The 25,951-nt window shown below is 42.6% G+C and overlaps 1 protein-coding gene across 2 annotated transcripts; it reads left to right on the top strand.

Annotated features, from left to right (window-relative positions):
• The first annotated feature begins 18,271 nt into the window (after positions 1–18,271).
• Positions 18,272–24,641, top strand: LOC100273852 (LUC7 related protein). 2 transcript variants are annotated; one of them, XM_008683270.3, is made up of 13 exons: positions 18,272–18,709; positions 18,849–18,901; positions 19,728–19,896; positions 19,996–20,059; positions 22,129–22,208; positions 22,310–22,466; positions 22,608–22,669; positions 22,769–22,810; positions 23,070–23,128; positions 23,436–23,517; positions 23,659–23,708; positions 23,830–24,051; positions 24,210–24,641. In XM_008683270.3, exons 1-13 carry the CDS (start codon positions 18,563–18,565, stop codon positions 24,235–24,237), a joined length of 1,215 nt encoding a protein of 404 aa, XP_008681492.1. In that variant the 5' UTR covers positions 18,272–18,562; the 3' UTR covers positions 24,238–24,641. The 2 variants fall into 2 exon arrangements, with proteins under 2 accessions (XP_008681492.1, NP_001141721.1); NM_001148249.1 differs by having other exon boundaries at positions 18,416–18,709; positions 22,751–22,810; positions 24,210–24,622.
• Positions 24,642–25,951: the final 1,310 nt, after the last annotated feature.

The raw sequence follows: 25,951 nt of genomic DNA, 5'->3' as shown, positions 1-25,951 counted from the left end.
GGCTAATAAAATTTTGACCAACTTTAAAAGCAATGCTCAGCTTCAGCCATCCTCTTTGGTAAGCCTTACACTTCACATGAGCTCCCACCTTTGGCGAGTTCATGCACATTATTCCCCACAACTTGCTGAGCGATGAACGTATGTGAGCTCACTCTTGCTGTCTCACACCCCCCCACAGGTCAAGAGCAGGTACCACAGGATGAGGCGCATGGAGGATGCTGTGATGAGTTCGTGAGTGGTCTAGGCCGTCGTCTCCCAGTCAACTTGGGGTTGCTGGATCGTTTCCTCATATGATGTAATTATTTAATTATTTTGTACAGAACTCCTGTTATATAGCAAAAATGTGACATTCGATCCTGTGCCATGATGCATCATATGTGTGAGACTTGGTCCCAGCACACCTGGTGTTTATGTTCGCGCCCGGGTCTTGGTGCCCCAAAACCCGGGTGTGACAGAAGTGGTATCAGAGGAATGTTGATTATAGGACGAAACCTAGATAGAACTGGACAACCATTGTCTACTTACCTTTACTACTCTGATTCTTCCTAAACTTTTCTTAATCTTTTCTCATCTATTTCCGCTTACTCTGATTATTCTTACCTTTTTCATTCTAAAGACAAATGTGGATTTCACACTTTGAAATCCTGTACCTATGGTGACCTTTAGGAATAGGAGACCTACTCTTAGGAACAAAATCAAAACTATTTTCGTAAGTATTTGTATGCCTGAATGTTTGTTCTTATGATACTTGTTTGATTTGGATCTTTGATTGAGTGTGATGAGTTGTGGAGTAATGTCCACAATTACATCTGTATATACATATAGTAAAAAAATGTTGATAAAATAACTAGCCAACTTGGATTATCCCCCACTAAAATATGTTAAGCTTAATAGATCTACCTTATCTTAAAAGATACTATATTACTTTAGTAGACTCATCTTATCTTGAAAAGACTTTATCTCACCTTAATAGATCTAACTGACCTCAAAAGATTCTATCTTATGTTTATGGATCCATCTTATCCTAATAAGCATACTTATCCACCCTAGTTTAACAACCATGATCTAATGCAAATTAATTAGATCTTATCTAGTCAAACTAGTCGTACCAACCTAATCTAGATTCTATCTAATCTATTATGATCTAATGTAGAGTAAGTTACTTAATGTTGGTACAAAGGATTAAACCATACTCCAAATCCACTTAAGCTTAAACTGGTGACCTAGATCAACTCGGCCATACCCAACAACTTGACCTACATAACAGATCTATCTTAGCCTCTTGTCCCAAACCAGGATGGAGACACCAAAGAGCAAGACTGGAAAAGGACAAGATCAACCTCGTCAAGGAAGGAGAGAAGTCAAACTCAACCTACAGATGCATTACCACTTAACACGGAATTCTTTCCCATCATAAACTTGCTTACCCTAGGCTATTCTTGCCCTAACCTATCCATCTCTTATATCCTACATAATAAGTAGCTGGATACCTATGCACTCCTAATTACCCACTAATGACTAAAAAAAGAACGAGACTCTGGGTTTTTGAAGCAATTAAAAAAACAAACTACAAACCAATCCTTCTATATCTCTTTTCTTACAAATCTCGGGGACGAGATTATTTTTAAGGGGGTAGGATTTGTAATACCCACTTTGTAAGAAAATCAAAAAGGAGAAATTACAATCATGTATGTGTGTGCATCTCTATCTATCATCACATGTGTCTGATCATGATTAAAAATGAGTAAAACTCCACTAAGACAAAAGAAATAAACCATGGCATAACCTTGGATTTTTGTGTGTGTATTTAAAACAATAATAATATGAACAAAAATAAAATAATAACGAGAAGAGGATTAGAGGAAAGAAGGAAGTAATATCTAATATAAAATAATATTATAATTAAATAAAACCCTCATAATTTGGTATGACCAATATGCTTAATTCAAAGGAGTTTAAATTTGCATTTGAGATTGCATTCAAAATTGGGATTCAAAAGAATTGTAAATAAAAGAAAACAGAAAAAAAAACAAAACATAAAAGAAAAGGGGGGGAAACGCTTGAATGGGCCAGGACCATGCTTTCGGCCCAACCACAGAAACAAACCGCGCGGCCCACCTAACCCACCCCTGCGCGCGGCCACTTTAATGCCTGGCGCCGACATGTGGGGACACCTGGTCAGCCGGGTTGCTCGCGTCGCGTGGGACTCGGTCTCGCTGCGCTCGGGGACCCGCTGGTCAGCTCCACCGTCTTCTTCAACCACCTGAGCAAAATGCGCGCAGTTTGTTGGGGTCGCCGCGACCGGAGCTCCTACTTTGCCGCAAACCGGATTCTGTTCGTAACAAACCTCCACGAATTGGCCGGGTCATAGTAGCTACGCACGGTTCGTTGGCCAGTGTGGATCAAACTGAACACCGGGGATTGCGCGGTGGATTCCGCTTCCTGCGCGACTTCGGCGGCGAAACTACCGCGTGCTAGCTGCGCGCTTGCCGGATTCCTGGGCTGTTCCGCCCGCCGCCCTCGCGGCTTCATCCGTGCATATAAGCACCCCCCTAGACCCCTTCTCCCATCAGGTCAGCGCACAAACCCGGACCATCCACGCCATGGTCGTGGATTCCGATCTCCAGCAAGCGGTGCCCAGGTCCTTTCCATTAGTACTCGACGCACTGGCCCTTCTCGCCTCCGCCGTAGCAACCATGGACGAACGGATCTCGACGTGTCAGACCACCGGCGGCCATCATCGTCCTCCGCGTACACCGTCGGGCTCGTGCGACGTCTTCTGGTATGTGACCCTCTGAACCTCCGCCCTTACCGCGCGTAGCATGTGCCATCAGGCTTGGGGGCAGGATCATCGCGGGGGAAGAGGGCGGTCGAAATTAGGGTAGTCAAGTTCTCGATCCATTTGCGGGCTGCGCAATTGAGTCCGTGGGCGCAGATGCAGCGATCGGGCGCGCCGGCGGTGTTGAACGCCCCTACCGGGTGCTCGCTAGGCCGCGGCGTGACTCAAGGAAGGAGACGCTTCTTAGACCGGTGATCTGGAAATGGTCGGTGTAGAATAGATCATGGCATACCCCTTGCGGCTTGGAGTCTTGACCGTTGGATCCACATCGTGCGGGCACGGTTAGATCTCGCTTTAATTAAATCCTCACCACAGATCTCTGAATCAATGGCGGATAGCGGCGTACCGGTTCACCAAAGCGTTATCTAATCGTGGCCATCGGAATGAGATCCAATGGCCAGAATCCATCCGTACCTCTTCGGCGGTGCATCTTTGCAAAAGAGACCCTGTAGTTTTAAGGAATCAACCCGCTGTCCATCCGGCTGTCAGCCTGTGTCTCGGGTTTCTTGCGCCATCGCCCCTGTGTTTCTGCTTAATTGGCACCCAGTCCAGACAGTGAGAAAAACTTATAAAATAATTTAGAAAATGGATTTTTAATGTGAAAACAATTCCTAGAACTTGAGTAATTCATAGAAAATTCATAATAATTCTAAATAAATCCATTCCAATTTCTATAGTTTTGTAATATTATTGTTCATCATCTAGTACCACTGATTTGACATGAAAGCCACTTTAAAATTTATTGCCTAAGTAATCTTGTATCAAATACATAAAACCTTAGGAAATTCGTATCTTCTTCGTTTTAACTCCGATTTGATCCGTTCAAGTTGCGTTAGTCTCGTAGAAGTGCGTAGATTATTATCACACAGTTTATTATTATGTTTGGTGTAATGTTAATTTTGCCTATACACTGTTTGTTTGTATTGCTACGACTAGCGCGAGGTCACGTCTCCTCTGAAGATCATCCTGGTACCTGGAATCTCAAGTCCCAGGCAAGTTGTGCCCTTGATCACTTCTTTTTACCCACTCATGTTCTAATTAATCATAATGATCTGCATAGGTTAATTTTGATGGGACCCAATAGGTTACCCTAGTTTGATTATCTTTATACCTTGTTTACCACTGAACTTTTTGGGTAGTACTTGCTAGTGCTTTATATGGTTTTGGGTATGAAGATACATTATTCATGATTACACTTTTATTATCAGTTTATTATTTCTGTTCATGATAAGATCATTATGTTAATTGGAACATGGAGCGACCACCCGGGAAAACAGTGCTACCACAAGGGTTTAATGGGACGCCCTTGGCTGATTAATTAGGAAAGCTAGTGGAGGACTACCTTACCCGAAAGGGGCAAGGGCAGTAGGGGAGTGGTCAGTGTAGGGAGGCCCTCGGGAGGATTTTGCTGCGATGGCGGTCCTGCAAGGGATTCCTGCATTGGAGCTTCCTATAAACTGTAGCGGGTTTTCTGAAGCTAGTGGAACTTTGTAAAGGCCTCGTAGTGTTACCCTGCCTCGCCTCCTCGGTAGAGGTGTATGGGAAGTCGCGATCCCTTGGCAGATGGGTAACATGACTTGTGGGTAAAGATGCGCAACCTCTGCAGAGTGTAAAACTGGTATACTAGCCGTGCTCACGGTCATGAGCAGCTCGGACCCTCACATGATTAATCTATGGAACTTAAATTAAATTTGTCATATGCATTGCATCGCAGGTGATGTTGTTACTTCTGTTCTACTATTTAATTGGGTTGGTATTTACTTATACTTAGTAATGGCTAATAAAATTTTGACCAACTTTAAAAGCAATGCTCAGCTTCAGCCATCCTCTTTGGTAAGCCTTACACTTCACATGAGCTCCCACCTTTGGCGAGTTCATGCACATTATTCCCCACAACTTGCTGAGCGATGAACGTATGTGAGCTCACTCTTGCTGTCTCACACCCCCCCACAGGTCAAGAGCAGGTACCACAGGATGAGGCGCATGGAGGATGCTGTGATGAGTTCGTGAGTGGTCTAGGCCGTCGTCTCCCAGTCAACTTGGGGTTGCTGGATCGTTTCCTCATATGATGTAATTATTTAATTATTTTGTACAGAACTCCTGTTATATAGCAAAAATGTGACATTCGATCCTGTGCCATGATGCATCATATGTGTGAGACTTGGTCCCAGCACACCTGGTGTTTATGTTCGCGCCCGGGTCTTGGTGCCCCAAAACCCGGGTGTGACAATCTTAACCCCCACTAAAAAGTAAAAAAACTAGTACTTTTATATAAACCCGTCCCATCCTTCCACCCCCAACAATTACAACGAGTTTAGGTAATTTTTATCACAGATCCTTTTTGTATGTAGATAAAGTTCGAGGTTCAGAAATTATGTAGAAAAATGTAGAGAGGATGAGGAGCAGGGACAAAAGGGCTTACAAAAAGCAGAGAAGGGATGATTAATCAGAGTTTCCTCTCTCATGTGTCACTGCCCCTCCTCTGGAAGGATTAATTAGCCATTGGGTTTGGTGGAAGGGAGGAAGGGAGGGAGTTCGGGAATAGTTAGGTAGTATGTCCTAGTTTGTCAATTAATGATGCTTTCTGATAGTCGCCTAGAGGGGGGTGAATAGGGCGAAACTGAAATTTACAAATATAAACACAACTACAAGCCGGGTTAGCGTTAGAAATAGAAAACGAGTCCGCGAGAGAGGGTGCAAAACAAATCGCAAGCAAATGAAGAGTATGACACGCGGATTTGTTTTACCGAGGTTCGGTTCTCGCAAACCTACTCCCCGTTGAGGAGGCCACAAAGGTCGGGTCTCTTTCAACCCTTCCCTCTCTCAAACGGTCCCTCGGACCGAGTGAGCTTCTCTTCTCAAATCACTTGGGAATCAAACTTCCTGCAAGGACCACCACACAATTGGTGTCTCTTGCCTCAATTACAAGTGAGTGTTTGATCACAAGAAAGAATGCGAAAGAAAAGAAGCGATCCAAGCGCAAGAGCTCAAATGAACACTACAAATCACTCTCTCTAGTCACTAAGGCTTTTTATAGAGTTGGGAGAGGATTTGATCTCTTTTGTGTGCTTTGCAATGAATGCTAGCTCTTGTATATTGGTTGGAAGCTGGAAAACTTGGATGCTTTGAATGTGGGGGTGGTTGGGGTATTTATAGCCCCAACCACCAAACTTGACCGTTGGTGGAGGCTGTCTGTCGTATGGTGCACCGGACAGTCCGGTACACACCGGACATGTCCGGTGCGCCAGCCACGTCACCAATGTCGTTGGATTCCGACCGTTGGAGCTTCTGTCTTCTGGGCCCGCCTGGATGTCCGGTGCACACCGGACATGTACTGTTCAATGTCCGGTGCGCCAGTATGGGCGTGCCTGACTTCTGCGCGCGCAGCGCATGCATTTAATGCGTCACAGGTAGTCGTTGGCACCGAAATAGTCGTTGCCCCGCTGTTACACCGGACAGTTCGGTGTACACCGGACAGTCCGGTGAATTATAGCGGAGCAGCTGAAGTGAATTCCCGAGGCTGGCGAGTTCCGGAGGCCACCCTTTCTTAGAGCACCGGACACTGTCCGGTGTACACCGGACAGTCCGGTGAATTATAGTGGAGTGCCTCTGGAAATTCCCGAAGGTGGCAAGTTTGTGTTGGAGTCCTCTGGTGCACCGGACACTGTCCGGTGTACACCGGACAGTCCGGTGCCCCAGACCAGAGGTGCCTTCGGTTGTCCCTTCGCTCCTTTGTTGAATCCAATATTTGATCTTTTTATTGGCTAAGTGTGAACCTTTTACACCTGTATAACTTATACACTAGAGCAAACTAGTTAGTCCAATTATTTGTGTTGGTCAATTCAACCACCAAAATTATTTAGGAACTAGGTGTAAGCCTAATTCCCTTTCAATCTCCCCCTTTTTGGTGATTGATGCCAACACAAACCAAAGCAAATATAGAAGTGCATAATTGAACTAGTTTGCATAATGTAAGTGCAAAGGTTGCTTGGAATTGAGCCAATATAAATACTTACAAGATATGCATGGATCGTTTCTTTCATTCTTAATATTTTGGGCCACGCTTGCACCACATGTTTTGTTTTTGCAAACTCTTTTGTAAATCCTTTTCAAAGTTCTTTTGCAAATAGTTAAAGGTAAATGAATAAGATTTTGCAAAGTATTTTCAAGATTTGAAATATTCTCCCCCTGTTTCAAATGCTTTTCCTTTGACTAAACAAAACTCCCCCTAAATGAGATCCTCCTCTTAGTGTTCAAGAGGGTTTTGATATATCATTTTTGAAATACTACTTTCTCCCCTTTTGAACACAATAGGATACCAATTGAAAATACTCTTTGAAAAACTAAGTTTTTGAAATTGGTGGTGGTGCGGTCCTTTTGCTTTGGGCTCATACTTTCTCCCCCTTTGGCATGAATCGCCAAAAACGGAATCATTAGAGCCCTCATTAGAACTTTCTCCCCCTTTGGACATAAATAAATAAGTGAATATTATACCAAAGGTGGAGTCCTTTGTCTTTGTGCTCATGGTTTCTCCCCCAAAAATGGAGAGTTGCTTGGAGTGATGGCGAAGAATGAGTTACGGAGTGGAAGCCTTTGTCTTCGCCGAAGACTCCAATTCCCTTTCAATACACCTATGACTTGGTTTTAAATAGACTTGAAAACATATTAGTCATAGTATATGAAGGAGATATGATCAAAGGTATACAAAATGAGCTATGTGTGCAAATTAGAAAAAGAAATTCCGCGAATCAAGAATATTGAGCTCATGCCTAAGTTTGTTAAAAGTTTGTTCATCAAGTGGCTTGGTAAAGATATCGGCTAATTGATCTTTAGTATTGATGTAAGAAATCTCGATATCTCCCTTTTGTTGGTGATCCCTTAAAAAGTGATACTGAATGGCTATGTGCTTAGTGCGGCTATGCTCGACGGGATTATCTGTCATCTTGATTGCACTCTCATTATCACATAGCAAAGGGACTTTGGTTAATTTGTAACCGTAGTCCCGCAGGGTTTGCCTCATCCAAAGCAATTGCGCGCAACAATGGCCTGCGGCAATGTACTCGGCTTCGGCGGTGGAAAGAGCAACCGAATTTTGCTTCTTTGAAGCCCAAGACACCAAGGATCTTTCCAAGAACTGGCAAGTCCCCGATGTGCTCTTCCTATTGATTTTACACCCTGCCCAATCGGCATCCGAATAACCAAACAAATCAAATGTGGATCCCCGAGGATACCAAAGCCCAAACTTAGGAGTATAAGCCAAATATCTCAAGATTCGTTTTACGGCCGTAAGGTGAGCTTCCTTAGGGTCGGCTTGGAATCTTGCACACATACATACGGAAAGCATAATATCCGGTCGAGATGCACATAAATAGAGTAAAGAACCTATCATCGACCGGTATACCTTTTGATCCACGGACTTACCTCCCGTGTCGAGGTCGAGATGCCCATTGGTTCCCATGGGTGTTTTGATGGGCTTGGCATCCTTCATCCCAAACTTGTTTATAATGTCTTGAGTGTACTTCGTTTGGCTTAGGAAGGTGCCTTCTTGGAGTTGCTTCACTTGAAATCCTAAGAAATACTTCAACTCCCCCATCATTGACATCTCGAACTTTTGTGTCATGATCCTACTAAACTCTTCACACGTAGACTCGTTAGTAGACCCAAATATAATATCATCAACATAAATTTGGCATACAAACAAGTCATTTTCAAGAGTTTTAGTAAAGAGTGTAGGATCGGCCTTTCCGACTTTGAATCCATTAGTGATAAGAAAATCCCTAAGGCATTCATACCATGCTCTTGGGGCTTGCTTGAGCCCATAAAGCGCCTTAGAGAGTTTATAAACATGGTTAGGGTACTCACTATCTTCAAAGCCGGGAGGTTGCTCAACATAGACCTCTTCCTTGATCGGTCCATTGAGGAAGGCACTTTTCACGTCCATTTGATAAAGCTTAAAGCCATGGTAAGTAGCATAGGCCAATAATATGCGAATTGACTCAAGCCTAGCTACGGGTGCATAGGTTTCACCGAAATCCAAACCTTCGACTTTGGAGTATCCCTTGGCCACAAGTCGAGCTTTGTTCCTTGTCACCACACCATGCTCATCTTGCTTGTTGCGGAAGACCCATTTGGTTCCTACAACATTTTGGTTAGGACGTGGAACTAAATGCCATACCTCATTCCTAGTGAAGTTGTTGAGCTCCTATTGCATCGCCACCACCCAATCCGAATCTTGGAGTGCTTCCTCTATCCTATGTGGCTCAATAGAGGAAACAAAAGAGTAATGCTCACAAAAATGTGCAACACGAGATCTAGTAGTTACCCCCTTATGAATGTCGCCGAGGATGGTGTCGACGGGGTGATCTCGTTGGATTGCTTGATGGACTCTTGGGTGTGGCGGCCTTTGTTCCTCATCCTCCTTATCTTGATCATTTGCATCTCCCCCTTGATCATTGCCGTCATCTTGAGGTGGCTTGTTTGATTGATCTTCTACTTCATCAACTTGAGCTTCATCCTCATTTTGAGTCGGTGGAGATGCTTGCGTGGAGGAGGATGGTTGATCTTGTGCATTTGGAGGCTCTTCGGATTCCTTAGGACACACATCCCCAATGGACATGTTCCTTAGCGCGATGCACGGAGCCTCTTCAATACCTATCTCATCAAGATCAACTTGCTCTACTTGAGAGCCGTTAGTCTCATCAAACACAACGTCACAAGAAACTTCAACTTGTCCAGAGGACTTGTTAAAGACTCTATATGCCCTTGTGTTTGAATCATATCCTAGTAAAAAGCCTTCTACAGTCTTAGGAGCAAATTTAGATTTTCTACCTCTTTTAACAAGAATAAAACATTTGCTACCAAAGACTCTAAAATATGAAATGTTGGGCTTTTTACCGGTTAGGAGTTCATAGGATGTCTTCTTGAGGATTCGGTGAAGATATAACCGGTTGATGGCGTAGCAAGCGGTGTTGACTGCCTCAGCCCAAAACCGATCCGAAGTCTTGTACTCATCAAGCATGGTCCTTGCCATGTCCAATAGAGTTCGATTCTTTCTCTCCACTACACCATTTTGTTGTGGCGTGTAGGGAGAGGAGAACTCATGCTTGATGCCCTCCTCCTCAAGAAAGCCTTCGATTTGAGAGTTCTTGAACTCCGTCCCGTTGTCGCTTCTAATTTTCTTGATCCTTAAGACGAACTCGTTTTGAGCTCGTCTTAAAAATCCCTTTAAGGTTTCTTGGGTTTGAGATTTTTCCTGCAAAAAGAACACCCAAGTGAAGCGAGAATAATCATCCACTATTACAAGACAATACTTACTTCTGCCGATGCTTATGTAAGCAATTGGGCCGAATAGATCCATGTGGAGTAGTTCAAGCGGCCTGTCGGTCGTCATGATGTTCTTGTGTGGATGATGGGTACCAACTTGCTTTCCTGCTTGACATGCGCTACAAACCCTGTCTTTCTCAAAATGAACATTTGTTAGTCCTAAAATGTGTTCTCCCTTTAGAAGCTTATGAAGATTCTTCATCCCAACATGGGCTAGTCGGCGGTGCCAGAGCCAACCCATGTTAGTCTTAGCAATTAAGCATGTGTCGAGTTCAGCTCTATCAAAATCTACTAAGTATAGTTGACCCTCTAACACTCCCTTAAATGCTATTGAATCATCACTTCTTCTAAAGACAGTGACACCTACATTAGTGAAAAGACAGTTGTAGCCCATTTTGCATAATTGAGATACAGAAAGCAAATTGTAATCTAATGAATCTACAAGAAAAACATTGGAAATAGAATGGTCAGCAGATATAGCTATTTTACCAAGACCTTTGACCAAACCTTGATTTCCATCCCCGAATGTGATAGCTCGTTGGGGATCTTGGTTTTTCTCATAGGAGGAGAACATTTTCTTCTCCCCTGTCATGTGGTTTGTGTACCCGCTGTCGAGTATCCAACTTGAGCCCCCGGATGCATAAACCTACAAAACAAGTTTAGTTCTTGACTTTAGGCACCCAAATGGTTTTGGGTCCTTTGGCATTAGACACAAGAACTTTGGGTACCCAAACACAAGTCTTTGACCCCTTGTGCTTGCCCCCAACATATTTGGCAACTACTTTGCCGGATTTGTTAGTCAAAACATAAGATGCATCAAAAGTTTTAAATGAAAGACTATGTTCATTTGATGCACTAGAAGTTTTCTTCTTAGGCAACTTAGCACGGGTTGGTTGCCTAGAGCTAGATGTCTCACCCTTATACATAAAAGCATGGTTAGGGCCAGAGTGAGACTTCCTAGAATGAATTCTTCTAATTTTGTCCTCGGGATAACCGGCAGGGTATAAAATGTAGCCCTCGTTATCCTGAGGCATGGGAGCCTTGCCCTTAACAAAGTTAGACAATATTTTAGGAGGGGCATTAAGTTTGACATTGTCTCCCCTTTGGAAGCCAATACCATCCTTGATACCAGGGCTTCTCCCATTATAGAGCATACTTCTAGCAAATTTAATTTTTTCATTCTCTAAGTTATGCTCGGCAATTTTAGCATCTAATTTTGCTATATGACCATTTTGTTGTTTAATTAAAGTCATGTGATCATGTATAGCATCAATGTTAACATCTCTACATCTAGTACAAATAGATACATGCTCAACAATAGATGTAGAGGGTTTGCAAGATTTTAGTTCTACAACCTTAGCATGCAATATTTCATTTTTACTTCTAAGGTTGGAAATAGTATCATTGCAAACATCAAAATCTTTAGCTTTAGCAAGCAATTTTTCATTTTCATCTCTAAGGCTAGCAAGAGAAATGTTCAATTCTTCTATCCTAGCAAGCAGATCATCATTAATATCTCTAGGATTGGAAGTTGAAACATTACAAGCAATAGAATCAACCTTAGCTAATAAATTAGAATTCTCATTTCTAAGGTTGTCTATAGTCTCATGGCAAGTGCTTAGCTCACTGGACAATTTTTCACATTTTTCTACTTCTAGAGCATAAGCATTTTTAACCTTAACATGCTTCTTATTTTCTTTAATAAGGAAGTCCTCTTGGGTGTCCAAGAGATCATCCTTTTCATGAATGGCACTAATCAATTCATTAAGTTTCTCTTTTTGTTGCATGTTGAGGTTGGCAAAAAGAGATCGCAAGTTATCTTCCTCATCACTAACATTTTCATCACTAGAGGATTCATATCTAGTGGAGGATTTAGATTTAACCTTCTTCTTTTTGCCGTCCTTTGCCATGAGGCACTTGTGGCCGACGTTGGGGAAGAGGAGTCTCTTGGTGACGGCGATGTTGGCGGCGTCCTCGTCGTCGGAGGAGTCGGTGGAGCTCTCATCGGAGTCCCATTCTCGGCATACGTGGGCATTGCCGCCCTTCTTCTTGTAGTATCTTTTCTTCTCCTTTCTTCTCCCCTTCTTGTCGTCGCCCCTGTCACTATCACTTGATAATGGACATTTAGCTATAAAGTGACCGGGCTTACCACATTTGTAGCAAACCTTCTTGGAGCGGGACTTGTAGTCTTTCCCTCTCCTTTGTTTGAGGATTTGGTGGAAGCTCTTGATGACGAGCGCCATTTCCTCATTGTCGAGCTTGGAGGCATCGATTGGTTGTCTACTTGGTGTAGACTCCTCCTTCTTTTCCTCCGCCGCCTTCAATGCGACGGGTTGAGCTTCGGATGTGGAGGGATCATCAAGCTCGTTGATCTTCCTCGAGCCTTCGATCATGCACTCAAAACTTACAAAATTCCCGATTACTTCCTCGGGAGTCATTAGTGTGTATCTTGGGTTGCCACGAATTAATTGAACTTGAGTGGGGTTAACAAAAATAAGAGATCTTAGAATAACCTTAACCACCTCGTGGTCATCCCACTTTTTGCTCCCGAGGTTGCACACTTGATTCACCAAGGTCTTGAGCCGGTTGTACATGTTTTGTGGCTCCTCCCCTTTGCGAAGCCGGAACCGACCGAGCTCCCCCTCGATCGTCTCCCGCTTGGTGATCTTTGTGAGCTCATCTCCTTCGTGTGCGGTTTTGAGCACATCCCAAACCTCCTTGGCGGCTTGGCGCTCTTCAACCCTTGCACTTTGTTATACTCCTCTCTACTTAGAGAGGCGAGGAGTATTGTTGTTGCTTGAGAGTTGAAGTGCTCGATTTGGGCCACCTCATCCTCATCATAGTCTTCATCCCCTACGGATGGTACCTGTGTACCAAACTCAACAACATCCCATATACTTTTGTGGAGTGAGGTTAGATGAAATCGCATTAAATCACTCCACCTCGCATAATCTTCACCATCAAAAGTTGGTGGTTTGCCTAATGGGACGGAAAGTAAAGGTGTATGTTTAGAAATGCGAGGGTAGCGTAGGAGAATCTTATTATACTTCTTACGCTCTTGGCGTTTAGAAGTGACGGACGCCGCGTTGGAGCCGGAGGTGGATGTTGATGAGGAATCGGTATCGTAGTAGACCACTTTCCTCATCCTCTTTTTCTTGTCCCCACTCCGTTGCGGCTTGTGGGAGGAAGACTTCTCCTTCTTTTCTTTGTGTGAAGAAGATTTCTTCTCCTTCCCTTTGGAGGAGTCCTTCTTCTTCTCCTTCCTCTTGGTGCGGGACTCTTCCGATGAAGTGCTCCCGTGGCTTGTAGTGGGCTTTTCGCCGGTCTCCATCTCCTTCTTGGCGTGATCTCCCGACATCACTTCGAGCGGTTAGGCTCTAATGAAGCACCGATCTTTGATACCAATTGATAGTCGCCTAGAGGGGGTGAATAGGGCGAAACTGAAATTTACAAATATAAACACAACTACAAGCCGGGTTAGCGTTAGAAATAGAAAACGAGTCCGCGAGAGAGGGTGCAAAACAAATCGCAAGCAAATGAAGAGTATGACACGCGGATTTGTTTTACCGAGGTTCGGTTCTCGCAAACCTACTCCCCGTTGAGGAGGCCACAAAGGTCGGGTCTCTTTCAACCCTTCCCTCTCTCAAACGGTCCCTCGGACCGAGTGGGCTTCTCTTCTCAAATCACTTGGGAATCAAACTTCCCGCAAGGACCACCACACAATTGGTGTCTCTTGCCTCAATTACAAGTGAGTGTTTGATCACAAGAAAGAATGCGAAAGAAAAGAAGCGATCCAAGCGCAAGAGCTCAAATGAACACTACAAATCACTCTCTCTAGTCACTAAGGCTTTTTATAGAGTTGGGAGAGGATTTGATCTCTTTTGTGTGCTTTGCAATGAATGCTAGCTCTTGTATATTGGTTGGAAGCTGGAAAACTTGGATGCTTTGAATGTGGGGGTGGTTGGGGTATTTATAGCCCCAACCACCAAACTTAACCGTTGGTGAAGGCTGTCTGTCGTATGGTGCACCGGACAGTCCGGTGCACACCGGACATGTCCGGTGCGCCAGCCACGTCACCAATGTCGTTGGATTCCGACCGTTGGAGCTTCTGTCTTCTGGGCCCGCCTGGATGTCCGGTGCACACCGGACATGTACTGTTCAATGTCCGGTGCGCCAGTATGGGCGTGCCTGACTTCTGCGCGCGCAGCGCATGCATTTAATGCGTCACAGGTAGCCGTTGGCGCCGAAATAGCCGTTGCCCCGCTGTTACACCGGACAGTTCGGTGTACACCGGACAGTCCGGTGAATTATAGCGGAGCAGCTGAAGTGAATTCCCGAGGCTGGCGAGTTCCGGAGGCCACCCTTTCTTAGAGCACCGGACAGTCCGGTGAATTATAGTGGAGTTCCTCTGGAAATTCTCGAAGGTTGCAAGTTTGTGTTGGAGTCCTCTGGTGCACCGGACACTGTCCGGTGTGCACCGGACAGTCCGGTGCCCCAGACCAGAGGTGCCTTCGGTTGTCCCTTCGCTCCTTTGTTGAATCCAATATTTGATCTTTTTATTGGCTAAGTGTGAACCTTTTACACCTGTATAACTTATACATTAGAGCAAACTAGTTAGTCCAATTATTTGTGTTGGTCAATTCAACCACCAAAATTATTTAGGAACTAGGTGTAAGCCTAATTCCCTTTCACTTTCTTTTTTAGTTTTTGATGGGGAGTTGTTTTTTCTTTGTTGTTCGTCCGTCCATGCAACCAAGAAATTTCATGGAGAATCTGTACAAAAGAGTGGCTAGCTACTACACGTGAGTCCGGTCTGAGAGAAGCAACACGAGGTCAGTCAGTGGATGAGCTTAGAGAGAGACATTCACACGCTGAGAGGGTTGATAATTTGTGATATTTTCCTCTTTTCTTCTTCTTCCTGATTTTGTATATTGTAATATCCTGCTGGATTAACAATTAGTAGCAGTCACTCATAGTCAGTCAACGTATGCCATCTGCTGCTAGTACCTCTTTTCTTCTCATGAGTTATAGCAGTTTCTGTTTAATTAATATGATTATAGTTTCTGTTTAATTACAATCATAGTTTCTATTTAATTAAAATTCATATGATTGTAATTACAATCATAGTTTCTGTTTTTGTTATCCATATTTTAAGTTGCTATTATAGTTCATATGATTGTAATTTAAATGATTGTAATTAGTCCAAGGAGAAAAATTACTAGCAGGAGGATATGTTTAATTCAAATTATTGTAAATCATATTTTTAGTTCAAATCTGTTGTAATTTGTTTAATAGCGCTTAACATTTTGAAAATTTGGCGGGAGCTTCATTTTACACAACAAAATTGGCGGCAACCCAATTGGGCCAAGCTAAAAAATGAGAACCAAACAATGTATCATATGAGTCTTGTTCATTTTAACCAAGCAATCAAACATTCTTTGTTGGCTCTGTACATGCGGGCTCCCTTGAGCCTAATCCTTTCACTGAGCCAGACAACCAAACACATCCTATGGCCCTCGGTAGTAGTTCTGGGCTAGAGGCCGGTGTGGCCAAACTACGGTGCTACACTAATCCACCGTAGCACCGAGGAGACCGTCGGACCGAGCAACGAATAGTGGAAGGCATGTTTGAATACTTTGAATCTATGATGGATTGCTGCACTAACTATGGATCGATATTCAATTGACATCCCACTAGATCGATAATCGGTTGTTTTAAGTTCTTCGCCAAAATAAATTATCTAGATCACTCATTGAATATAATGTATGTCGTTGTAACTACTACCGAACATTGTATTAGTAGCATATGTATTTCTACGTCCCAACAAACATCGTTTCTACTGGATAGGCTAAGATAGCAGAAACGTACGAGTATGGTCGGCGATGACATGTTTATAAGGTATGAGCCAGCCTAGGATCTAGATTTTAGCATTAATGTTTTTTATAAGTTTCTTATGAAATTATAGTCTAAGTAAAGCGTGTCTTTTAAATGAAGCGATATTTTGATGTAAAATTTTGGAAGATGCACTAATTAAAGGGTGTTTGATTCTCCAGATTAAAATTTAGTGTTTTGAATGTCAATTAAGAGGAGTAAACATGTGTTAATTATAAAACCAATTGCATAAGTCATTACTAATCCATGATTAATGCATTTTTGCATTAGCGAAATATGACTAGTTATGAGTTATTTAGGCTTAATAAATTTGTCTCGCGAATTAGCTATGACTTATGTAATTAGTTCTATAATTACCATATTTTTAGTAGAACTTGGTCGGTTTTATCAAAATCCATATGGATTGGAGGGAATTTGATGGGTTTCAAACCATAGAAAGTAAAAAATCTTTATAAATTTTCCTAATCTTTTATATTCCATGAGACATAGAAATAACCGAAAAATACCTATTGGTATCTAAAACTCGGACTAAACTTTAGTTCGAGGGATTGAGATAAAGATCCTTTGCGTTGCAAGTTAAAATTAAATAAAAAAGATTTAGTCTTCTCAACCCTCCTATCTCTATGCAACATCCTAAGATTTTTATGTCACAAGGCTTGTAAAATTGATGTCATTTTGGAGAAAAAAATTACTCATACCACCTCGAAGTAGAGATGACAACAGGTTTAAAACCCATGGGTAGAGAGATTTTAAACCCACATCCACAAGGTTAATATTAAACTCACACTCTTACTCGTTACCTGCGACAGTACAATATACTACCTAAACCTACCACCCGCGGGTGCCACAAACTGATGGGTACCCATGAGTATATACTTATAATTATACATATATTACGAGTACATTACGAGTACGTGGGTTCAGGGGCGGATCTGCGGCCGAGGCTGCCTGGGCTGCAGCCTCGGTCGCGGCCCAGTAAATATGCTACAGGGAATGAGGGAAAAGGCCCAAGCGTCCAGCCCAGTCGTTCTCGCTCGCCCTACTCGTCCAGCCGGCCGCCGCTCGCCCCGCCACTGCCTGCCCCGTGCCCGCCGTCGCTCGCCCAGGCCCAGCCGCAGAGTCGCTGCCTGCCCACCGTCGCTTGACCAGCCGCTGCCGCCGCCGCTCGCCCAATCTAGGTCCAGTCACCGCCTCGCCCAGCCGCTCGCGGCTCGTCCAAGTGTCCTGCGCGCGGATCTGAGCAGGCGACCGCTGTTGGGCAACTGCTAACACATATTTGCTAGATGTAAACTGTAAACTCTGACTCCGAGTTGAACTTTTGGTGCAAACATGTGCCATGTTGATTAGTGATTATATGGTGAACTGGAAGCTTCATGCTACTCACATGCTCTTGTAATTGACTGCATTGAGTGTTAATTAGTGGTGTTTCTAATTTTTTATGTCTGTTGGTTTCATAACTGATAGCTCCATTTGAAGAGTTTTCTTTCGGTTTCCTTGAAAAATATATTAATGCAAGTTTTTTTTCCAGATTTGCTTGCTTTGCAGGGAGCGGGGTCATAGTCTGAAGAACTGTCTTGACAAAAGCGAGGAAAATTTGAAGACATTTTGCTATAACTGTGGTGAATCTGGACACCCATTGAGAATGGTAATTCTCACACACTTATTGTAGATATTCCGGGTGCTCTATGCCTACTAGTCGTGTTATCATTGCTTATGTGGTTTCTACGTGCAGGGTTACGAATTTTGCAAGCTGCTTTATCTGCAATCAGTAAGGGCATTGAGCAAGAACTGCCCTGAAAACAAACATGGCATCTATCCAAAGGTATCATAATACTCATGGCTTCTCAATTCTCATGATACTGCGAATGGGCATGACTTCGATTATGCAGCAATAATTTATGGGAAACAAATATGACATGTGCTCATACCTAACCTGAAGTGTTTTTGGTTAATTATCATTCTTTTTAGTTGCCTAAAATGAAAAAAAGAAGCTTGTATTGTCTCTACCACTCGTCACTGGGAAGTCAGCCCTCTCTAACTCCGTAGATTTATCTCATGTGCTAAAGTTTAGCTTCAATTACCACCATTAGCTTTCCTGTTTAGATTACAAATGGCTAAAAGTAGCTAAAAAAAGCTGCTAAATTTTATCTCGCGAGATTGGAATAGGGCCTTATAAGTATAAAAAAAATTCATTAGATTGAGAATCAAACCCACCCTCATACCACACTCAAACTCGCATCCTGTGGAGTTTTTACATAGAAGTCGTCACTTATTGCGCCGTGGTGGATGGGCAGGGGCTCGTGTCGAACACTCGAACAGAACCACCGCCATTCTAGAGGCATCCAGTATTCCAGCCCAATCCTATCTTTGTATTCCTCTCCCTCGTCTCGGAAGTCTGGTTCGCCGAACAGTCCCGAACCCCCGATTCACTGCCGCTGCCCCGTCTCGTCCTCTTCGCCAGCGAAAACCCTAGTCTAGGGGACGGGAGCGCAATCCACGCACGGCAACATGGACGCCATCCGCAAGCAGCTCGACCAGCTCATGGGGGCCAACCGCAACGGCGATGTACGGGAGGTCAGCCGCAAGTACTATGATCGCGACGTCTGCCGCCTCTACCTCGCCGGCCTCTGCCCCCACGACCTCTTCCAGCTTACCGTACGTGCCCTGTTGCCCTGCTTTCCCTGATTCCATTACCTCCCTAATCTAGAACGTTCGAGTAGATCTGGGGGTTGGTTTGTCGCGCGGTTCCTGTGTTTTTGTGGAGATTTTTTACTTTTACCTGTGTGTTTTGCAGAAGATGGACATGGGCCCGTGCCCGAAGCTGCACTCGCTGCAACTGCGCAAAGAGTATCCTTCCAAGTGAACAGTTACTTTATCTTGTGTATTTGTTTGTGGGGGTTAGTTTTTGAGTCAGGCTTAATGTGTAAAAGCCAATTCAACGATTCATAACATTACATTTGATTTTTTTGTCTGCTTAATGGTTCGGTAGGAAGTCACGGTGTAGATTCGGTTGGTATTTCTGAGGTGATGGTGAAATGAATTGGACATGCCTAGCGGGTTCGATGTTACGATAATAGTTCGGAATTTGTGGCCTGAGTGACTGCACATGTGATGCTACTGCACAGCTGTTTTTATCTTGTGACTTTCGTGATGATTAAGATTTAAGATGAAGCATAAAATCTTTTGCTAGGTTAGCATTGTGTTGTAGCTTCATATTTGGATGCGTCAGAATCAAGTTTCCTCTTGCTAAGCAATGTGAACCAACATTAGTGACTTGGACTCAGGGTAGTTTCGATGCATTCACCAAGGCTAGGGCCAGCAGTGAACTCTGAGGCACCCATGCAATTTGTCTATTTTTCTAATCAATGACTTCCCAAGTTTTGTCTTAATTTTCATCATTTGTGGCATTGTGCACACATTAGGTTAGAACTTCAAATGGTTTGAATTGGTGATCAAAGAATCTACTGGATAACTAGGTGTGCCTCTGTTTGTGGATTATTGTGGTTTTGAGGGAAACTGGGAGCTCCTGGAGGTTCAGGATTTGCTGAATTGCTGTTCAATATTGCAGAGTTGTTGGCTTACACCCCCACCCTTATTACAATTCTTGTCTTAATTGTATGTTGGCAATTGGTTGAAATTACCCAGTTCTATGTCTTCCTGAGTGTGTCAATAGATATGAAGAAGCCAAAGCCAAAGGTACTGATAACTATGACCGTGAATTGGAAGAAACCATTGAAAGACTAATTGTTGAGTGTGAAAGGAAGATTCAGAGAGCCCTTAAGCGGTTGGAGGAAGAGGATGCTAAGGCAGCTATTGCTATTTCTGTTACTGAGGTTACACAGGTACATTCTGGTATTCTACTTCTGTTCCCACCTAACTAAATTTGATTGTTTAGTTATTTGGATAAACTGAATAATGAAGTTTTTGTGTGCTTAATGCAGACTAAAGAAGTAATGGAGTTATCCAAACAAATTAGGCAGAAGATGAAGGATATTGATGCTTTTGGTAAGTTTGGTCGTCGTGTTTTTTATGCCTCCCATCATATTTGACAGTACTAGTACTAAGTCAAAATTGGGACAGCGTAAGTGAGCGAATGTGTGTAAGACCAGTCAAAGATTCCTATTCTACGTGGGGTGGGCATCAACCTTCGAATTGCATTGGTCCTACAGACCGTGAATGGATTAAACAAGAGCTTTAGAGCTAAGAAAGAAGAAGGGCCAAAGACTTTGACATTCAATCAACAGACTTGTTTTGTATTTGATTCTTTCTATTTTATTCTCTATCCTTCTTCTCTGCCAACCCTATGTTACCTTATTGAATGCCTTTCACTTGCTTTCTCGTCTCAATCCGACGTTCTTCTTTCAATGCTCAATGACAAGTTACTAGCAGCAAATCGGAATCGTTCTTATTTTCCCGTCAATGAGCTGTATTGCTTGCCTATGCTATTGGGTGCAGTGAGTGCTCTGAATGATGAGTTACCTGTTCAGCGAAGCGGGTTGCCTATCTCCTTGTTTGGATGTAGGCTTTAACACTCTTGCTAGCGGTCTACTATATTCGTTGATGGATCATCATAATCAATAGATATTTCAGGACCAAAATAAAAGTAGCAATGGTTCATGTAGCTGGCTGCAATTGCAACACTAAAGAAGTTTGTGACCACACATGATTTGCTCACTATATTATATGCTTAATGCTATTTGGAGATTGACATGTTTATGTCAGCTTGATAGTAGCATATTTTTTGTTCTTTTGCCTTGAGTTAGCCTGGTCTATTTAAACCTTTCAGATGGGTACTGTGGTGACAAGAAATTATTTTTTCTTGAAATGTGTGATTTATTTCTTTTAGTATTTTGCATATTTGATCACAATTATGTATAGTACACCAATAACCTAATAATCAGTATTGTTTTAATGCATGCCCACATGGCTACAAAATGCCTTTTTGCTTTACCTCCTCTAACAATAATATTCATATGATAAATGAAATAGCAGGACAATGTATATAAAAAAGATCCTTAGAAAATGTAGTGTTTTCTCAAATATATGAAGTCACTGAGGGCCGAAGGCATGGCCCCATGGAAATTTGTTCTGAACAAACCTTCCTGAAATGCTTTGACCTACTATATTGACCTATCTAGTAATGGTCTTGTCCATGCTTATTAAGGCGTCGTTGAAGCGTCGCTGAAGCGACGCTAAAGCGTTAAAGCGCGCTTGGATGGCAAGGCGTCCTGCTCGCCTTGCCCACAGACGTAAGGCGCGACGGGGGAGGTCGCAGGCGCGCGGGCCGCGCTTGGGGCACGCCGGCCTGTGTGCGGAGGACTGGTGGCGCGCAGGCCGTGCTTGCGTGCCGAGTGCTGTGGGGAGGGAGCAGGACTCGGCGGCGGCTGTGCCTATGCGGGAGTAGTGAAAAGGTTAGGGCACATGTGTCTGTGGTTAATGTGCTTCTAGATGGGCCACCAAATAGAAGTCCATACCGTTCTTTTTTCCTTCTGTTTTCTATTTCTTTCTTTTTTCACAGTTTATGAATTAATGGGCTTCTAGATGGACGTTCAGAACCTAAATTTTGTGTGCAAGTATATTATATTATATTATATATTTCTATAAACACCTCGCTTAACTCTCTTTATTTTTCTATCTTTATATATTTTATATAGGAGTAAGGCGTCGCCTCGCCTTACGCCTTTCCGCTTAAAAGGTAAAAAGGGGGTCGTTCGCCTTAACTCGTCTTATTGCCTTAATAACTATGGTCTTGTCATCGTGCCTATAATGGTTAGGTAATAATAGACTAAAGCACTCTTTTCAAGTCGTCCGATTAATCGTCCAAGTCGTCCGACTAATCGTGATTAATCGCCCAAGTTGGTCAGCTAGAACGACCAGCAAGTCGTCCGATTTGAAAGCAATGGACTAAAGCCCATCCTTGTTTTGGAATATTTTTTAATCTGGTAGTGACATATTGGTTTCTATTTGTGTTTACTTTATGCCAAAGCAATTTTTTTGAAGCCTTTTTCCTGGTACATTCAGTAGTCAGTACTTTAAATCCACCATCATGGCATATGGTCTAACTTGTACTCTAGATCTTGAGGGTAACACCGAGGGGAAAATTCGGGCCACTGAAGAACTTGACAAGCTAAAAGAACAAAGGGCAGAAGAGCAGGTATTTGATATAGCTGAATTTCTAATCATCCTCTTATTGTATAATAATTCTTTACAATTTCTAGGTCACACATTTATAAGTTTTTTGTTATATCATTCCAGGCAAAGATGTTACTTGAAGCTTTCAACAAAGACCGTGCTTCTTTAATAAACTCTCTTCAAAATGCCACTCAAACAACTACACCTGTCCCCCCTGCTGCTCCGGATGCACGGACACAAGAAATGATAAACGAGAAACTGAAAAAGGCAGAAGAACTAGGTATCTACCTTTTGCTCTTCTGTTACCCCCAATACTTTTACCCCCTTAACTGCTAAATGCAAATCTCCATTGACATGCTTGTTATACTCTCCTTACATATATCATGAGGTGCTTAATGATCTCTCAATTTATGTTGAATAGGTGAGAATGGGATGGTTGATGAAGCCCAAAAATTGTTGGATGAGGCGGAAGCTCTGAAGAAGGTTGGTGTTTTCTTTTAATATTTAGCTTTGGCAGAATTCTATCAGCTTACCTGACAGGATTGTCTTGTCATATCTAACCAGCTGGCCACCCGACCACAGGCTGTTCCAGACTCTACAAAAATGAGCGCTCATGTCCAGATAGTAAGTTTGGTGAACTGCCCTTGCTCATTCCATGTGAAAAAAGTCATTATTTCCTTTTAGTTCTGTCCAAAATCCTTGTATACTTTTTCATGAATATCATGGCACTTCTATTTTTAGTATGCTATTGTTTACTATTTATTTGATTAAAATCTCTTTTCACATATTCTTGTTGGGAATCTTAGTACAGATAGAGTTGTAGAGTTAGTATTTTGCGGTATTATTTCAATGTAATGTCCTCTTTTTTTCTATTTTTGTTTAGACTGACCAAAAGCTGCGCCTGTGTGACATATGTGGAGCATTCTTGAGCGTATATGACAGGTAAATTCTTGTTTAGCTGCTGGATAGATTTATACTACTAGGACCATGGATATCGCAGTGTTTGGTTTGTTTTACAGTTCTTCAGCTTTTGACGGACATATGTACTTCCTTTTTCACCGGCAGGCTTTTGGGCCCACTTTTATGAGGATTACTTTTGCAGCTAAAGAATGTGCGTGTTTATTATACATGTACATGTACTATTATCATGTGAAGGATAGTTTTTAAGGCTTTAATAACTTATCATAAACTTTGTTATATGTATAGTTCACAGTTTACCAGCATAGCTAATTTCCCTTTTGATCCACAGTGACCGTCGCTTGGCAGATCATTTTGGAGGGAAACTTCATATGGGTTATATGCTTATACGTGAGAGATTGTCTGAACTGCAGGTTTGTTTTTGTAAACCATGTGATCTTCTGAATGAAACTTACTGGATTTCTTTTACAGAGCTTGATCAGTTTTATCACTGCTTGGTTGTTTTTATGTGAGAGTGTGCCATGATCTTGTTTCTGTTCCTTTTGTATGTACAGGAAGAGAAGAACAAAAAACGGAAGCTAGACCGAGCTGAGTATGACAGAAGGTGATGACTTTTTCCCTGACCTTTTGATGCCTTGCTAGTATCAATTTAGTATTTCTATTTATGATAGTGCTAGAAGGGCGAGTAGTCTTCAAAGCTTGATCTAGTAATACTCTAACACCAGGTCCAGGGAAAGGAGCGGGGAACGTGCCAGGGATTCGAGCAGGGATCGCTACATAGACCGCAGCAGCAGCCGTGACAGGGAGTATGACCGCAGAAGAAGCCATGATCGCTACCATGACAGGGAAAGAGAGAGAGATTCCAGGCAGTCTCGTAGTTATGATTCCAGAAGCCACCGCAGGTCATATTCACCAAGGGGAAGTTCTAGGGATTATGATCGATCTGGGTATGTTTACTTATACTTCAGTTAGCATGTATTAATGGAACTCCAAAGAGCTGCTTTGTTATCTCTTGCTATTGTGGTAACACTGATTGTTGTCTTTAAACAATGATAGAATGTTGCAAGGTTTATCTGACTTTGTTTTGTTTTGCATCTTTCTGCAGGCGTCATGAACGCCGTGATCGGTACTAGGAGCAAGGAAGCCTCCTTGAAATTTAGGGTACTAGATTGCGTTGCCTCAGGGCTAGTTTGGCCACCTCATTTTTCCAAGGATTGACAACCTTATTTTTTTAAGGGATTTCTATTTTCCTAAGAAAAATTAGTTCATTTTCCCCTGGGAGGGAATACCTTGGGGAAATGGAGGTGCCAAACTAGCCTAAGTGTTGTTCGGGAATTCTAAGAGGGGGCTTAGGTCCAACTGGAGAAAGGCATCAGCTCTTTGCATTATAACTAAGGGATAGGATCTGACGTAATCTATGCGTATCATATTGTTGTGTTAGCTGGTGTTCATCGTGTAAACACAATGTGGTGGCGACGTGTCATGCTTTAATACGCTTATATGCATTTGAATTAAGTTAATCTGCCCTTGCCATGTGTCTTTTATTCTGGTAATAAGTTTGTACTCGTACGAACTCTGATGCTGTGTGAAAGCGATGCATGTGATATTTTCTAGTCAAGGCGGTTCTAGAGGTGGAATTCAAACTCTTGGACATGTTAGATTACTATAATTCAGGGTCAGATTGGATATATGAGCTAAAGCAAACTGACTCAATTTTAGCTCGTTTTTGGATCCTATGAGTTAAAACAAAGAGATTAAAGTTCAGTTATTTAGAAGCTAAAGATCCAAACAAGAAGAGCTAAAAACAAAGAGATTAAAGTTCAGTTATTTAGAAGCTAAAGATCCAAACAAGAAGAAGAGCTAAAATTGACTAAAATAATAAAAATAGCCTTTTAGTCACATTTATTTCTTTTTATTTGGATCTTTGTCTTCTAGAGTAACTAAATTTTAGTCGCTTTAGCTTTAGCTCGTGAGGTCCAAACATATCCTTAAATATATCTTTTTATTATTTTAATCACTTTTAACTTTTTCTTTTGAAACTTTAGCTCTAAAGTGATTGAAATTTAGTCACTTTTGTCCTTTTTGGATCGAGGAGGAGCTAAAGTAAACTGACTAAGGGCCCCTTTGGTAGGGCTTATTTTTCAGCTTCGGCTCTGGCTCATGCAAAAGTTGTGCCAAACACCTTTTTTTCAAATGGCTTCACCAGTGAAGTGCTTTTCCAAAATGAACTAGAGGGCATGAGCCAAAAAAAGTGGCTCACCCGGCTTCAGCTCACGTATTTTTTGCACAATAGCCCTCCCACCAGTCCAAATTATTTTTTTGGTCCTGCCCTCAATCCCTAGCCACGTACAGGAGAGATTTTTCAGAAAAACTATACAAGGGTCTTTCTGAAAAACAACCTATAAGCCGTTTTGCCAAATGATTTTTCAGAATGGTTTTAGCTCATCTAAAGAAGTGGCTTCACCTCGTGAGCCAGAGCCAAAGCCGTTTTTGGAGAAGCCAGAGCCCTGCCAAAAGGGCCCTAAGGGCCCTTTGGTAGGGCTTATTTTTCAGCTTCGGCTCTGGCTCATGCAAAAGTTGTGCCAAACACCTCTTTTTCAAATGGCTTCACCAGTGAAGTGCTTTTCCAAAATGAACTAGAGGGCATGAGCCAAAAAAGTGGCTCACCCGGCTTCAGCTCACGTAATTTTTGCACAATAGCCCTCCCACCAGTCCAAATTATTTTTTTGGTCCTGCCCTCAATCCCTAGCCACGTACAGGAGAGATTTTTCAGAAAAACTATACAAGGGTCTTTCTGAAAAACAACCTATAAGCCGTTTTGCCAAATGATTTTTCAGAATGGTTTTG

This window comes from Zea mays, chromosome 5 (genome assembly GCF_902167145.1).
Source record: "Zea mays cultivar B73 chromosome 5, Zm-B73-REFERENCE-NAM-5.0, whole genome shotgun sequence".
Classification (NCBI taxonomy): domain Eukaryota; kingdom Viridiplantae; phylum Streptophyta; class Magnoliopsida; order Poales; family Poaceae; genus Zea; species Zea mays.
This window is presented reverse-complemented; position numbering and strand designations above follow the sequence as displayed.

Bases quoted from the DNA above. Each gene is read 5' to 3' on its own strand.
- LOC100273852 (NM_001148249.1), top strand. From the start codon at position 18,563: ATGGACGCCATCCGCAAGCAGCTCGACCAGCTCATGGGGGCCAACCGC. The intron at 19,897-19,995 runs GTACATTCTGGT...TGCTTAATGCAG, and splicing joins CTGTTACTGAGGTTACACAG to ACTAAAGAAGTAATGGAGTT. The intron at 22,209-22,309 runs GTATTTGATATA...ATATCATTCCAG, and splicing joins AACAAAGGGCAGAAGAGCAG to GCAAAGATGTTACTTGAAGC.